This window comes from Schistocerca serialis, chromosome 5, assembly GCF_023864345.2.
Source record: "Schistocerca serialis cubense isolate TAMUIC-IGC-003099 chromosome 5, iqSchSeri2.2, whole genome shotgun sequence".
NCBI classification, from domain to species: domain Eukaryota; kingdom Metazoa; phylum Arthropoda; class Insecta; order Orthoptera; family Acrididae; genus Schistocerca; species Schistocerca serialis.
Window position 1 is genome coordinate 717017201 of NC_064642.1, and position 17224 is coordinate 717034424.

A 17224-nucleotide genomic window follows, 5' to 3' on the forward strand; every position below is an offset into this window, starting at 1 on the left:
AATCGGAGAGGAAAGGAACATTGGAAAACACTGATAAGGAGAAGGGACAGGATGATAGGACATCTGCTTAAAAAAAAAAAAAAAAAAAAAAAAAAAAAAAAAAAAAAAAAAAAGGTCATGTGACTCTGCTGTGCCATTCTTACATCAGCCAACAGCACATCTAGCGAGCATTTTGGCGCACAGTGTAGCTGTTTTACTAATGGCATGGCAGAGTCACAGGACCTAATTGATTTCCACTGCAGCTAAAGGTCAGTCAATATCAATCCTACCATTTAGTTACTGTTTTATTTTTAAATGCTGTGTCAGTAGTGGTGCATTCTAAGACAGTTTGACAATAATTTTCAGCACCTAAATGCAGGTTGAAGTTATCCAAACAATTCATGTGTTTCTCTTGCTATCCAACCTTTCTTACCTGTAAGAAGAAAACTGCTAATATACATGTAAGCAAAGTTTTCAAACAATTTGATATAGTAGCTTCCAGATACCTCAAACATGAACAAAACAGAGACTAACTGGTCATTGCTTAGAGCTTCTGAACAGAATTCATCAGATTTAAGGTCAGTATTAAAAATGAAAATAACGTTACTAAAATAGCAAAATAATCTGAAATTTTTTAAAAAATTATGATTCTCATGAAAGTGTAATAAATATTAATAAAATAACAAAAGAGGAGCTATAACTGAAATATGTTCATGTGATATATCTTTAACAATTAATTCTAGACTTATTAATTGATATTGTCCAATTTTAATTATTTCAATTTACCTTAGAAAACATCTACGTATTAAAATCAGTTAACACGATGTTGTTAAGTGCATTTATTTTCACAGACTATGTTACAGACATAAATGGGAATTGTGGTTAGTGACACAGAAAATAGAATATTTTAGGTATAGAGATTAGCTTATAAATTTCTTATAACTTTGTATGGAAGACAAAATGTAAAATCTTTATTATTTGTTTAGTACACCATTTAACAACAATATAAAAATAGGAAGTGTGAAACTGGAAAAAAAAAGCATTTCATCGACAGTAATTGTCATTTTGTAACATATATTACAGTGTATCTTTTGTGTGTAATACACCAAAAATATACTAAACAATATTCAAATAGAAAATACGTATTCTCTGTGGAACACATGAATGAGGGTTTCTTGTGACAAGTGATTGTGGTTGAGACCACAATGAATTGTATCTTCAATGCCTTTAGCTTCACTGTGTGTTTCATTTACAGGATGGAGAATATTGTTTAGTGGCAGTCTGATGTACGATTTTGACAGCAGATTGTGTAGAAAACTCTGCAGTCATACCCTAGGCACAAAAACAATTTAAAAGACCTGTTTTTTACTGATTGACACTGATCTATCTTTTAAATACATTTCAGTGTTAACCTCACTAACTGATGTTAGAATGGGCAGTTCCCAACTTATTCTGCTTGCTTGAGATTTTTCCAAGTAACTTCCATTTTAGTTTTGTTTTCATTGTTTATTCACAATCCTTGTACAGTCATTCTGTGTACCTGTTCTCAACAAGTTACCTCATAGTGTTATGCTGCTGTGATGCCATATTTGCTAATGCAGGACTCTGTGGGAGAGGTCTGTAAAACTCTGATTCCCTTTTCTGATCTCTGAGATGGAAAGCATTTTACTACCCATATCAAACCAGAAGGAAAGCAGACTGTATACAGTATGAACAAGTGTGTAAGCATTGTGGATTAAGTACTGATTATTTAGTTTCGAGTTTCCTCTCTCACATTTCAGTGAGTAATATTATGTAAGTGTCCCCTCTTTCACTTTGTGTGTCAATTACATTTTCATTTTAATTATAAGTGGAAAAATCGTTCTACTTCATATGCATTCATCATCTGCAATTGTATCTTACCATGAAACTCCAAACAACAGAAAGAAATATGCACACTGAGAAGCACATGCACTGACACTTACACACAGCTCAGTACATTTGTATATTGTTTATTGTTTTCCCATCAAGGTGTAATATTGTTGCCATACCATTTAGAGAGCTTGGTGATGGTTGCATCCCAGCAAATCTAAATGAAGTACAGGCTTATGGAACGATCCACTGACATGACTGTAGATTGCAGAGGAAATATTACAGTGGAAGTGAGACTGTGTCTGCATTAACATACCACAAAAATCCAGAACACAGTATAATAGTATCATTCATTCATTGGTAGCTATGCTCGTTAGACAGGTGCTTATTGGATCTTAATAAGTGGAAGTCACTTGCCTAGTGCAGTCCAGTTTTGATGCAAATGACTGTAGAAATGTATGTCAGAATAATGAGGATTATTTTCCATATCGAGAATAGGTCTATGCACACTTGTCAGAAATATGGTACAACAGTTCATTGGCATGTTGTTCACAAATCACACAGGTGCCTCAGTCTTTTTTAGAAACAGAGGTAACCTATTTTCATGATTACAATGTACCTAACCATTGCCAACAAAGAAAATACTGCTGATATTCATTACACTTATAGTCCATACAATGGTTTTGACCTCTGGGCTAGGATGCAAAGTAGATAGCTGTGCAGCTAGCCAATCAGTGCTCATTCAGTTTCCGCGTTCTGTGCTGTGCGAACATCCATCACATTTGAGCATTCTATCATGTTCTATGTGTGCAAAACTATGATTGATTGATTTCTGTGTACTCTGTGAGTTTTTTTTAATAATAGCTGAAACACTTAGAAGGTGCTAAGAGTTACACAGACAGGCAAGGGACCTTATATTTGAAGTACTCGTTCTTCAAATGTGAGGCAGGTTCAGTCGAGTCGGTCTGTGAGGTTGCCAGACTGCAGGAACACACTGCAGTGGCTTGTGGTGATACTGGTGCATTTTCAGCTGAGTTGACAATGGAGCATTTCTCGGGAGCTGTGTGGCCAGCGGCCATTAACGCTGCCACCGACTATAGAAGCTGAACATTGATGAGATTAAATGGAACAAAATGTGGAGTTGCACAGTATGCCTCACATATACAGGGTGACAATCATTGAAATATATGAATCATTATAACTTCTGAATGGTTTGCATTAGGACGTTCAAATTGCACAGTTGGCCACTGGGCACAATGGGGATTAGTTTGTGCACGCGCATTTGGTTTAGTGACAAAGCCTACTCTCATTTGGATGGGTTTGTTAATAAGCAAAGATGGCGCATTTGGGAGATTGAGAAACCGTATTTCACGATCGAGAAGTCTCTTCACCCTCAACGGGTGGCTGTGTGGTGTGCAGCATCCAGTCATGGAACAATTGATGCAATATTCCTTGATAACTTGGTGATCACCAAATGGTAAGTGAAGGTTTTGGAAGATGATTTCATCCCCATTATCCAAAATGACCCTGATGTCGAAAAGATGTGGTTCATGCAGGATGGAGGTCGACCCCGTCTAAACAGGACAGTGTTAGATGTCCTAGAGGAGTACTTTTGGGACTGCATTCTGGTTCTGGGGTACCCAGAGGCCACTGGCATGGGCCTCGATTGGCCCCCATATTCTCCGGATCTGAACACATACAACTCCTTTTTGTGGGGCTACATTAAAGACAAGGTGTGCAGAAGTATCCCAAAACCATTGCTGAAATGAAAACAGCCATTCAGGAGGTCGTCAACAGCATCGATGTTCCGACACTCCGTGGGTCTCGCAGAAGTTTGCCATTCGTCAGTTCCGCATCATCACCAGTGATGGCAGGCATATTGTACATGTCATAACCTAAATTAGAATATGTGTAGTAACGTTTATGTATTGAATAAAGTGTGTGGACGCCATAATTTTTTTTTCATATACTTCAATAATTGTCACCCTCTACATATTGCTAGTCAAGGCAGTTGCCTGCTGTGCAGAATATTGCGGAGCCATTGTGTTTTCATGAGCCCTCAGTGTACATATTCCCATAAAACCACCATAAAATGGAGGCGTGAATTTCTAACAGTTTCTTCTTTTAGTTGTCGTGCCGTAGTAAGAAGTAAGGTGTGCAATCCAGAGCGAACGATGGATCTCCAGCACCACAAACACAAATGCAGTATTGTTTGCTATGGTATGAAAGATGTCCCTGTGGCACTCCAGACTGTAAATCGTAAAGTCATAATACGCATTTTGGATTGACATCTCTGAGGTCGCCGACTAACCTGAAACGTCAAAAAAAAAAACATGATTTCAACCACTGATGGCTTTTTACACAAACTGTTCACAACTTTGCAAAAGCGATAATGTGTTACTCACTCGGCAGTGTTCGTCACATACACCCATCGGAACTCCTTAGACATTGGCTATGCAGGATAACGTGGGGGACCCTATAGTATGGTAAGCAAACGAAGACAAAGTTGAAGGAAGTATGGCCATCGGTCCTGTCCCTGTTATAACAGGCCCGAAGCCAAGGCTAAATGGTCAACATCATGGTTGGAGCCTTTTACAATTGTTATAATGTGGTGACGGTAGACTTAGCAAAAGCTGTTAAATTAGGAAATAGCAGTGCCTTTGTTATTAAGAAGAATGATGTAATGTTCCTCTGGACACGAACGAAGGGATATTACACAGCCACTGCTATTTCACCAATATCAGGCCCTCGACTCTCACTAAATATGTCTTCCCAAACAGGGATACACGTAACGTACAAGTGCAGGTTGTGACACATGTAACACATGTCGAACTTTGGGTCTGGCTGTGATTTGTGCTCAGGTAGCTGAAGCAGTTAAGGTGACCACTCCTATAAAATGGGAAATCAAGGATCCAGTCCCAGTATGGCACAAATTTTCGTTATCGTCATTCCGATTTACAGCCAATGGTGGTTCATATTGACAACTATGAATACATTTCTTGTTACAGTTATTCAAATTGCTTGTACATATTCCCCTCAGTCCTTTAATCTCCAGATCCCACACGGTCGTTCCACTCACGGGAAATCTTTTGGACGGTACCCACGTCTATCACAGAGTTCGCTAGTACACGTCTTTGTGGTAACGCTCGAGTCGGAGGAGATAGCTTGTTTGAATCCTGAAGCAGTCAAGGTGACCACTCCTGTAAAATGGAAAATCAGGGATCGAGTCCCAGTATGGCAGAAATTTTCGTTATCGTCACTCCAATTTACACCCAATGGTGGTTAATATTCACCGCTACGAATGCATTTTGTACTCCAGTTATTCAAATTGCTTGTACATATTCCCCTCAGTCCTTTAATCTCCAGATCCCACACGGTCGTTCCACTCACGGGAAATCTTTTGGACGGTACCCACGTCTATCACAGAGTTCGCTAGTACACGTCTTTGTGGTAACGCTTGAGTCGGAGGAGATAGCTTGTTTGAATCCTGAAGCAGTCAAGGTGACCACTCCTGTAAAATGGAAAATCAGGGATCGAGTCCCAGTACGGCAGAAATTTTCGTTATCGTCACTCCAATTTACACCCAATGGTGGTTAATATTCACCGCTACGAATGCATTTTGTACTCCAGTTATTCAAATTGCTTGTACATATTCCCCTCAGTCCTTTAATCTCCAGATCCCACACGGTCGTTCCACTCACGGGAAATCTTTTGGACGGTACCCACGTCTATCACAGAGTTCGCTAGTACACGTCTTTGTGGGAACGCTCGAGTCGGAGGAGATAGCTTGTTTGAATCCTGATGTGGGAAGGATTTTCGAATCCAGTATATGTCCGGCAAGTAAATTTCCTGTGCGCCATTCTTAGTGCCACCTCTATGTACTGTCTCGGGAAATAAGGAAATGTGACATTAAGAATCACGTTCCCATCGGTGCTCTTCGAAAGGAATGGGTTATGTATTGATATTGTGTTGAAGGTGTCAATTCTTTTATGAACAGAGAGCAAATACGTGATGCCACACTGTAAATACAGCCACTACACGTACACTGAAGACAAAACTCTCACAGTTCGTGGGGAGAAGGACTGTCGTGCGCCAAGGAAGCAGACACTGCGCTATTAGACGTCAGAACCTACACCTTGCGGTTTCGCAGTCGAAAGTGTCGTACGACGCACTCCGTTTGAATGAAAAGCAGTTTTCAGTCGGTGAGAAGTTAGTTGCTGAAATTAAAGACGTCTCTTTTGAGTCTGCAAGCGGAACTGTGCGAAGTCCCCACATCTGCACACGACGTAGTAAGCGGAGGAGCAGGGAGGCGGTGCGCCGGCAAGCCGCGGCTAGACGGAGGCGCGCTTGGTGGCGGAGGCGTGCGGGGGCGGCTGCAGCGGCTGGTCGGGCCGGCAGGGCTGGTAGCAGCCCGCGGGGGCGGCGCCGGAGGCGGAGGCGGCTGCGCAGGACGAGGGCCCGAGGCAGGTGCACGAGCACACAGACACCTGGTCGGCGTCGGGCGCGTCGCCGGCGCCGGCGTGCGCGTGCCCTGCCAGCAGCTTGCCGTTCATGGCCAGCACCTCGCCGTCCAGCGTCAGCACGTGCTGAGACGCCGGCTGCAGCTCCGTGTCCTCGCGGCGCACGTCCTCCGCGTTCCTGCGAAAACGCGACCACACTCCTCAGCCGACAGCGTGCACACTTCCCACAATCGTTCGAGAGTCTCTCGTCTCTGGAGTGAGCATTCACATGCGCAGAACAGATTTTGTGTTGTCAACATACACTGCAGGCCTGGTCACGTGTTCTCGGGACGTCGTGTGTTTGTCTGTACAGCGCCCTGTATATTTCGAATGTCACTACATCCCTAGTACATCTACATCTACATTTATACTCCGCAAGCCACCCAACGGTGTGTGGCTGAGGGCACTTTACGTGCCACTGTCATTACATCCCTTTCCGGTTCCAGTCGCGTATGGTTCGCGGGAAGAACGACTACCGGAAAGCCTCCGTGCGCGCTCAGATCTCTCTAATTTTACATTGGTGGTCTCCTCGGGAGGTATAAGTAGGGGGAAGCAATATATTCGATACCTCATCCAGAAACGCACCCTCTCGAAACCTGGACAGCAAGCTACACCGCGATGCAGAGCGCCTCTCTCGCAGAGTCTGCCACTTGAGTTTGCTAAACATCTCCGTAACACTATCACGGTTACCAAATAACCCTGTGACAAAACGCGCCGCTCTTCTTTGGATCTTCTGTATCTCCTCTGTCAACCCTACCTGGTACGGATCCCACACTGATTTGCAATACTCAAGTATAGGTCGAACGAGTGTTTTGTAAGCCACCTCCTTTGTTGATGGACTACATTTTCTAAGGACTCTCCCAATGAATCGCAACCCGGCACCCGCCTTACCAATAATTAATTTTATATGATCATTCTACTTCAAATTGTTCCGCACGCATACTCCCATATATTTTACGGAAGTAACTGCTACCAGTGTTTGTTCCGCTATCATATAATCATACAATAAAGGATCCTTCTTTCTATGTATTCGCAATACATTACATTTGCCTATGTTAAGGGTCAGTTGCCACTCCCTGCACCAAGTGCCTGTCCGCTGCAGATCTTCCTGCATTTCGCTACAATTCTCTAATGCTGCAACTTCTCTGTATACTACAGCGTCATCCGCGAAAAGCCGCATGGAACTTCCGACACTATCTACTAGGTCATTTATATATATTGTGACGGATTCTTTTCGTACTTGTCGTGGATTATTTATATATGTTATGCAGACATTTTAACAGTATCCATTTGAGACAGGGAATAAACCAGCTACGTAACTTTTAAGGGCAAGTGATATTGCATTCTGCTTCTTTGCGATAGGTGTCACAATTCAGATGCACTCGATTTTTGATAGTTTCCGGTATGATACTGCACTTTATAGTATTACAGAGCCTGACGTACATTTTTGCAGTGATAGTCTTGCGAAACGACTTGACATTACGTTAGTACTTTTGCAATTGTCCGAAAAACACCGAATTTGCCACACATTAGCGATTATATCCCTGCTAATTCGTCGTTTTTTTCTGCTATTTTCGCGTATTTATCTTCTCGTTTTTGCGACCTAAAGCACAATTTTTCTTACTGGTGACACTTTGAAGAGTTTATTTAACGCATTTTACGTACTTGCTCCCAGTTTATTAAATAAATAGTAGACTGAGTAAGAAGGGGGGGGGGGGGGGGGGGGGGGGAAGGCGATCGGAGAATAAATGTACTGTAAAGCAAATACAGTTGGTCATGTAACAGTCAACCCATATAACACCATTAAGGGAAGTGGAAAGTGACACTAATGAAAGAGTTTGGGGACATGTTTATTAATATTTTACACTTCTTAATCAAATGGCGAAGAAAATAAATTGAAGGCAAAACACACCAAAGAAGATGAATGTGTACTTTGATTAGCTACACTGCAGAAAATGTATTTAAGCTGAATGCAGAAATTGGTAGTAGGTGCTGTGGAAAATTAAAAATAGTTGGTATAGCATCTACCTCCCTCCACACACGTCCAAATTTTTCTCTGTCTAAACGTTCCTCTTCAAAGTGTTTTGAACATACTTTGCAATATTTTGTGGGGACAAAATTACTCCTCCTTATTTTCTGCAGCCACATCTTTACTCGTTGTTCATCCTTCGTGAAACTAAAATATAAATCACACATAATCATTCTTCATGTCCTAGACACACTTAACATAGTCTCCTACTGTAACTTTATAGTAAACAAAAAGGTTTGGACACACACATTATACGAAGACAATTACAGACTCCAAGTCTATTGAATTTATCTGTCTCCCGTCTTTCAAATCTATATACATAATCCACAAGTCACTCATAAATGCATGGAGGATAGTATTTGCTGAAACAGCTAACCATTCCCTTTCCTGTTCCACTAGCAAATTTACGAGAGGAAACGATTGTTTGTAAGCTTTTGTACGTGCCGTACCTTATATAGTCACAAAATCGTAGAAAAATAGGTCTACAGAATCAAGCCGTAATTATAATGCGTCTCGAAATTTTTAAACATAGTACCCATGAAAAGTTACTATCCCTCCTTTCACATATTTTTCTTTGCATCCGTTGCAACAACAGTAATTCACCATCGCTATTACACTATCAACAGACGGTGAAAACACAACAAAAACTCTTGATATTATAAACTTCAAACTCTGCAGAAAACACACACGCACAGCGAACTCCCGAAAACACCTGACAATCCTGGTTTAATGTAGACAACATGCGCAGAACGCAATGCTCACTCCAGAGACATTTACTCCATGCTGTACCCTCCTGTTCGGTACATGGAGGTAAAAATAAGAGGAGTTGTCATGACGTCACAAGCTTGAAGCCAACCCAAGTGAAGATCCGCCATGTTAGCTACCCCAAAACCTTCCCATCTGGTGGTTTGATTCCGTGTAGTTGTGAAGTGTTTTGATAAAAAATGCCGGCTTGCGTTGCTTACGGGTGTACTAATCGTTCTGATTGTAGTCTAAAGTTTAAACAAATCACATTTCATTCGTAAGTGGAGTTATTTAAGTGCTATTTCCTTATATATACTTGAAATTCTGATACACTGTAAAGTTTTACAGTATGGTTTTATTTCTGCGATTTATTTATTTATTTATTTTATCCATCTTTCAGCACCTACATGCAATCGATGTCGTCAGAAGAGTTACAGCTATTTGTACATTATGTTTTACATACCAAAATATTACATAGTAAAAATATAGCAATGTTGTAAACTATTAGCTTACAACAGCCTCTACACCTAGATCCATACATAACAGTAAGCCATAATTTATCAGCATTAACATGCAATCAATGTTGTCAGAAGTATTATAGCTATTTGTACATTATGTTTCATATAGCAAAAATATTACATGGAAAAAAAAGATAGTGTTGTACCCTATTAGCTTATAGCTAGCTGCCTCTACATCCATAACTATACATAACAGTAAGCCTTAGTTTATCAATAAATTAGATCATCTATACAACTATTCTGAAATTCTTCTACACTGTAGAAAGTATTTTTCTTCATCCACACTTTGGTTTTAGTTTTGAAAATATCCATTGAAACCAATTGAGCCTGTACGGGTAAAGTGTTGAATAATTTTATGCCTATGTATTCATAGCTAGATTGGGTTTTCTTAAGCCTGGTTGTGGGTATATCAATCATATTTGTTTGTCGAGTATTGTGTTGATGAACTGATTTCCTTATAGTGTAGTGGTTTAAGTTTTCTTTTATGTTTAATAGGCAACAATATATGTAAAGAGATGGGACTGTGAGAATTTTTAAGTCTCTAAAATAAGGTCTACATGAGGTCTTGTTGTCAGTGATTCCGTACAAACGTCTAATTGCTTTCTTCTGCCAAGTGAAAATTTTTTTGGCTCCTGGAGAGTTACCCCATAAAAGAATGCCATATTGTAGATGGCAATGAAAGAAGGCATAGTATGACTGAAGCAATAAATCTTGTGTAACACATGTGTGTAGTTTGGCTAGTAGGTAGATAACTCGTGATAGCTTTCGACATACATAATCTGTATGTGTGTCCCAAGTTAATTTTGAGTCAATTTGTATTCCTAGTAGTTTAACAGATGATAACTCCATGTTACTGTTTGATAAACTGAAGATTATCTTGACAGTCTTTTCATGGTTCATAGATAAGTCATTAGCTTTAAACCAGATATTAGATATTTTGAGACACTCTTCACTTTCCTCCTTCAATATGTTTATATCCTTTCCAGAATTAGCTAATGTTGTGTCATCAGCATAGAGGATAGAATTACAGGGTAAGTTGTTCAGAAAGTCATTTACAAACAATATAAATAGTAGAGGGCCAAGCACTGAGCCCTGAGGAACACCTCGTTTTATACTTAAAGTCTGTAACTGTTGGTCATTATGCTTTACTATTTGTTTTCTGTTGCTGAGGTATGATTCAATTAGTGAGAGTTCCAAGTGTTTGATTCCATAGCAACACAGTTTATCTAATAATAATTTGTGGTTAACTGAGTCGAAAGCCTTACTCACGTCAATTAGAATGGCTTCAGCAGATAATTCTGACTCAAATGCGCTTAGTACAAAAGAAATAAGGTTTTCTACTGCTTTGACTGTTGATAAGTTTGACCTGAATCCATACTGAGAATCATTTAATATATTATTGTCTGATAGGTGTATGCATATTTGCTGCATTATGCAATGTTCTACTATTTTTGAGAGAATAGGCACAAGTGAAATTGGTCTATAATTATTGATACAGGACTTGTCACCCTTTTTGTATAATGGTATGACAACTGTTTTTTGAGACATTCTGGAAAGTGTCCACTCGAGAGCATCCAGTTTATCAGTATGCAAAGAGGGAATGTTATGAGATCTACAACTTTTTTAATTACATAGTTTGACAGGCCATACACATCTTCAGATCTAGAGTATCCTAATTTAGAGGTTGCTTTAATTATATCAGTTACTTGTACTTCTCTCCATTTACAAGCTGACACTATGTTTGTAATGTTTTGTTGAAAATTTCTGCCAGATATTGGGTGAGAAATAGGTGTATGTGTTGAATTGGAATTCTGGTGGCTATGGGTTGGAAGGCTAAGATTGGCAGAGTTGACAAAAAAGTGATTGAAATCATCAGCAGTGACGTTAGCAGCATTTGTGTTGTCTTTGTAGTTTATATCCATACCTAGCTCTGCTTTTATTACTTTCCATGCAGCCTTACATTTATTGTGTGATTTTTTAATGAAATCACCATTTGCCTTACACTTGGCTATTTTAATTTCACATCTATATTTTTTTCTGGTTTTTGTAAGTTTCTTTATCTACTGCTCCATTTTTAACCTTATCGTGACAAGTAATTACCAATAGTCTCAGTTTTTGTAATTGGGGTGAAAACCACTTCTGTAAAGTTGAGTGGCTAGGTTTCCTAACTTTTTTGTTTTTTTGTTTTTTAACCAGTGGACAGCATGTGTGGAAGATTTCAGAAATGATTTTGAGGAATGTGCTGAAGGCTTCATCAACATTTCTGGAGGAATGTATAACAGTATTCCAATCTATAAACTTAAGTTCTTCTCTATACTTGTTAATATTTGTATCTGTAGATAGTCTGACACACTGAGTTTGTTCCTCGTCTTCTTTTGGTTTTTTAGTAATTAGTTTCACCCATATACCTCTATGGTCTGACAGGTAATCGACATTAAGTAACCCTAGCTCAAAATCACATTTGTATACATTTGTTATTAGATTGTCAAGACAGGAGGAGTGCCTTGTAGGACTTTCATTAGCACAAAAGAGATTATAGGATCTTAACATGTTTACTAAATTAACATTTCTGGCTGTCATTTTCCTAATGTCTATGTTTAGATCTCTGGAGGTGAGCAATACACTTGGTTTTCAGTGTTTGGTTATTCCCAAGTAACTGAAAAGTTGTGGCAAGAAATATCCTGGAAATGGGGACCAATGTTTTAAAATGCAATGACTTAATACAAGACTAATGTAACTACATGTAGTTAATTAAATCTTCAGTAAAATGTGTGGAACACCTGTTACAGTGGTTAAATTATAAGTACTTAAAGGGTTACATATTTGTTAAAGCGAAGTTCCCTACCTAAGTCCAGGCTATTTAGATCATTACATTAATCGCTGTGTTGTCGTGTTACCCTGCAAATTGCTGATATTTGCCGCACTGAATGTAACTTGGGAGGTACAATTTAAAAACAAAGCAGATGTGTAAACTACAATGGGCCTGACAATCTTAAATTCAATTCTTTGCCTTCGTAATTTAACGAATCGTTCACTTTGTTGACATGAGAACTGGTTTCTTTGTATCATCCATGCATACATCTATGGGACCCCAATGGAAATAAGGTAAGTTTCTTACAAACTTGAACATTTAAATTTTGCATTTGACTTGAAAATGTAACGAATACAAATCGGTGCCTCTAAACTACTAATCATTGCTTTTGGAGTTCTGCTTTATCAATTATCGACACAAACACAATGAAAGTGAATAGAAATGGATTACGAAAGCACGCTTTTCATAGCACATACTTATCATCCCGGTTATTCGTTGTGTATAAGCAAAAAGGAATTACAGTACTGAGGGCAGAAGCGTCATATTTTCGTGTCGTATTACTGTATCGAGTACGCATTTAAGACCAGAAAAACGTTTGAAGTTGCGTTCCTTATGCTGTGTTGTTCACTAAAACAGTGTAAAATTTACTATATAAAATAAATATCACGTGCACAAGACAGAAATAACGAACAAGAAGCAATTGTAAACACTCGTCTGCTAATGTTTTGGGGGATCCAAGATGGCGTCAGGCCCGGCCCACTGGCATCAAAACAACTTACAGCGTAAGTCTGTGGCGCCATCTCCCCTTATTCTACCTGCATGGTTCGGTATCATCTCATTTCAAAGAAAGATCACACTTCAGAAGAAAGAGGAAGGATTGGAGTAGCTCCCAGCAAATACACTATCTGAGCAGAGGTTTCTGTACACCCCTGTGCAATGTGGAATTGATCGGAAGTTGTCACGAGAGACGGACTTGCCAATATAAAAGGACGCAGGGAGTGTCGTGTTGCCGGCAGAGAAGCTGCAACAGAAGAATGGGCCCACGCGAAGGGCTCATTGGCTTCGAACGTGGGATGTCACCAGAGTAAATGTCAATCAGGGACGTTTAAACTGTTTTAAGGATGCAGTGATAGTGGAGCGTCGTGGCACGATTGGAGCAGGGCGGTGCGGCGAGCGAAACAGCGACGGCGAAACAAACGAGTGCCGCGGAGTGCGCGTGTTTACAGTGGCGCTGCTAACAGGGCGGAGTGGAGCAGGCGGCACACAGCGGCGCTGAGCGAAACTAGAATGAATGTTTCTGACAAGGGAAACTCCCCACCGCACCCCTTCAGATTTAGTGATAAGACGGCACAGTGGATAGCCCGCCAAAAGCTGAACACAGATCGAGCACGAGCTTTTTAGCCATCATATTCGGCTACAAGATCTTCTTACAAGGGAACCTCCCCATCGCACCCCCCTCAGATTTAGTTATAAGTTGACACAGTGGATAGGCCTTGAAAAACTGAACACTGATCAATCGAGAAAACAGGAAGAAGTTGTGTGGAATTATCCCTCAGGTGAAAAGTTAATTTCCGCAAAGTTATGATCTGTCCGTTCGTTCATTGACGCCTCTGTTCACTGTAATAAGTTTAGTGTCTGTGTTTTGCGACCGCACCGCAAAACCGTGCGATTAGTAGACGAAATGACGTGCCTTTTTTTTTCTTTTTGCTTGTTTTCGTTCGTTGTATCTGCTCGGTGCGGACGTCGCAAGACACCCGTTTCAGTTCGTAGTTGATCCATTATCTCAGTTTTTTTTATTACAGAGGGCAACTAACCCTCTGACAGAACACGCTGAGATACCGTGCCGGCGTCTCTCCGATGGGCACCGAAAACATTTGATCACAAGGTCATAGGTCAACCGATTCCTCCACAGGAAAACACGTCTGATATATTCTATACGACACTGGTGACGGCATGTGCGTCACATGACAGGAATATGTTGTCGACCCACCTAACTTGTACACTTGGCGAATGGGTAAAAAGATTCTTTTACCTTGCCCGATTTAGGTTTTCTTGTGGATGTGACAATTGTCTGAAAATAAAAAAAAAACTAAACTTTTCACTCGAGGGGAGGAATGAACCAAGGATCTCTCGTTCCGCAGCTGCTCACGCTAACCACGGGACCACGGTGCTCCTGATTTCATTTAACCCTTGATGTTGCATATCTTGCGCATGGACTACTCAGTTTGTACATTTTGCTTATTTTTTTCACGGTTCCACACAACTTCTACCTGTTTTCTCGATTGATCTGTGTTCAGTTTTTCCAGGCCTATCCACTGTGCCAACTTATAACTAAATCTGAGGGGGGTGCGATGGGGAGGTTCCCTTGTTAGAGCAGTCGAGAAGGCAGAAATGGCAAGATAACGTAACGTGGCGTGATATAACGATGACAGATGGTTTGTTCGGTACGGGTATCGTGAGAAAGACCGTCTAAATTGTGGGCCTTCTCTGCGATTGGCTGCTGCATTCGGAAGTTCCGTGCCAAAATGATAATCTTCTATTATTAACATTAGACAAACTAAACAGCGTATTTACTTGCATTTCAAATTACAGCCCCTCTGAATAGCGTGCTATCATTCCATTATTTCACAAGTATTAGTAACCTACAGAATGGTAAACGACTGCTAAACAAGAAGGCAGAACCACTTCGGAGATCTTTGGATCGCACCTAACTTGGATGGCGGTCGATGTGGTTCGGCTGTAACATCATAGCTGGTTCGGCAGCATTGAACGACATGCTGGCTGCCACGGTCGGTGTCAGTTAAGACTTTACTAGTAATTTATGTTTTTTAATTATCAGATATAGTTCGGCAGTTTCGGAGGATAGACATTTTGTCTGCCGCGGTCGGTGTCACTTAAAACTTTATTTTCAGGGTCTAGTTTGTAAAGGTTCGGTAGTCTCGGAGGACAGACATGTTGTCTATCGTTGTCAGTGGCAGGACATTATTAGCAATGTATGGTTATTTGGACATATACTTGAGAACAATGTGACAGCAATTACAAAAATGTGCAGTTCATTGTTTTGTTGAAGAATGGAAATTCTTTGTGACTCTAAAGTAGAATGTAATGTGCAGTTTCTGGTTGTCCTGCTAATAAAAACTGAGTGACAGCCCGGGTAAACAAACTGATTGGGAATTTAATTATTTCTAAAAGAACAGTTCCCCGCTAAGAGTTTCTTACAGCCTCAAGGTAACGGATTCGCGACCTACGTGCCGTTTTCTGCGCAGGGGACAACTATAGAAGACTGCAGGTTGCTGAACATTTATTAGAAATTCTGCATTCCAATCTGGGCGGTGGAAGCAAATAGGCACCTCGCCTGTACCACAGCCTTAGTACAAATGAGATCAGTGACATATCATCTGTGGTAACACAGAGGAGGTATGAAGGAGAGAAATATTTTTGAGGTATGGGGTTTATCATACGCGCATATAGCCAGCTCCCTCCCTCCCTCTCTCTCTCTCTCTCTCTCTCTCTCTCTCTCTCTCACACACACACACACACACACACACACACACACACACACACTCTTTTTCAACTTGTAAGGTGTACTGAACTGTGGAAAAAGAAGTGAACTGTTCAAAGTCAAGATGTGTAACATCCAGAGAATTTCAGTAGCCGCGGCGTCATGGTTGTGTGGTGCTGTATTTTTTTTTTCCAAAATTATGAACTGTCCATCCGGTCTGTTCGCCGTATTCAAATTTGTATCTGCGTCGCGGTGCAAAGTCCGTATGCAACAGCGAGGTGTACGGAAGGGGCCCCCAAACGTACGTACCTCCTATTTGTTGTACACAAATGCCACATGTTATGGCTATTGTGTTCCGTTTTGGAAGTTTTGACTCTTGAATTTCTTTGTTGTAACATAGTTCACATCCGTTTACTTGTTGTTTTCGTTTCTGTGGGATGTCTATGCGGGATCTCGCCTGCTTTCACTATTCATCATATTTAATTGCGTCAGTAACATATTTGCACCACATGTCTCAATGTATAGTATGACAATTGACAAAACTACAGAAAGACAAGAGACACAGCAATGACCAGACGAAAACTTCATAATTTTGCGAAAAAAAAGAATGTTTATGAGGGAGATTTGATCATGGATCTCCTGCTTTGTGGTGTAACACCGTGACCACACAACCACGAGACGTGGTTCTTGTGCTTTGCTACATGTTCCATATCTTAAGCTCAGAACGTTCACTCTTTCTGTTTTGTTTCTTTTTTCAAAGTTCAGTACACCTTCTGTAATATCCTCGTTGACACTGTAGAGTCTTGTACCATGGAAGCAAGGGAGAGGATGTGGTTGTGGGTGGCCAGTAACCTCTTTCCACAACATAAATGCACACGTAGATTAACATGGTTTTTCAATTACACGAACAGATAACGGCTACTTAACTTGTAATAGAGTCCATGTGTTGTGGTACAAGCTTTTCCGTAATAGTCCTCTTGCAGACGATATCGGTGGTCTCGCTATAAAGTGACGCTGTATACTGTCGTAGCCTATGCGCGCTCTGCGAATGAATGACAGAAGCGGAACTAGAATGAGTCAGTAAGAATGACTGGGTTAGTGACTGAGTTAGTGACTGAGGCCCTCCGGTGAGCGGTGGCGATCTAAATACTTGCTGTCGAGCTTGCGAGTCTTGTCTTCGGCCTCTCGTGATAGGCGCGCTTGATCGACCTCGCGCTACATCTTTGCCGCCCAATGTAACAGCATGATAACGTAAAAAGCTTCCGCAGAGTGTTTGCGGATGATGCTGTT

At 40.7% G+C, this 17224-nt stretch overlaps 1 protein-coding gene across 2 annotated transcripts in view; it reads right to left on the minus strand.

The window, feature by feature from the left end:
• Positions 1-820: 820 nt before the first annotated feature.
• Positions 821-17224, minus strand: part of LOC126480972 (two pore potassium channel protein sup-9) — a 104398-nt gene continuing 87994 nt past the window's right edge. The window contains exons 6-7 of one of the 2 annotated variants that reach the window (XR_007587492.1): positions 4236-6468; positions 821-4141 (exon numbers count right to left, since the gene is read on the minus strand). Coding sequence is in view for 1 of the 2 variants with exons in the window: in XM_050104409.1 (XP_049960366.1) it covers positions 6162-6468 (307 nt within the window). In the remaining variant the exon portion in view is untranslated. Of the gene's footprint in view, positions 6469-17224 lie in introns of both variants that reach the window. The other variant, XM_050104409.1, reaches the window with a different exon arrangement.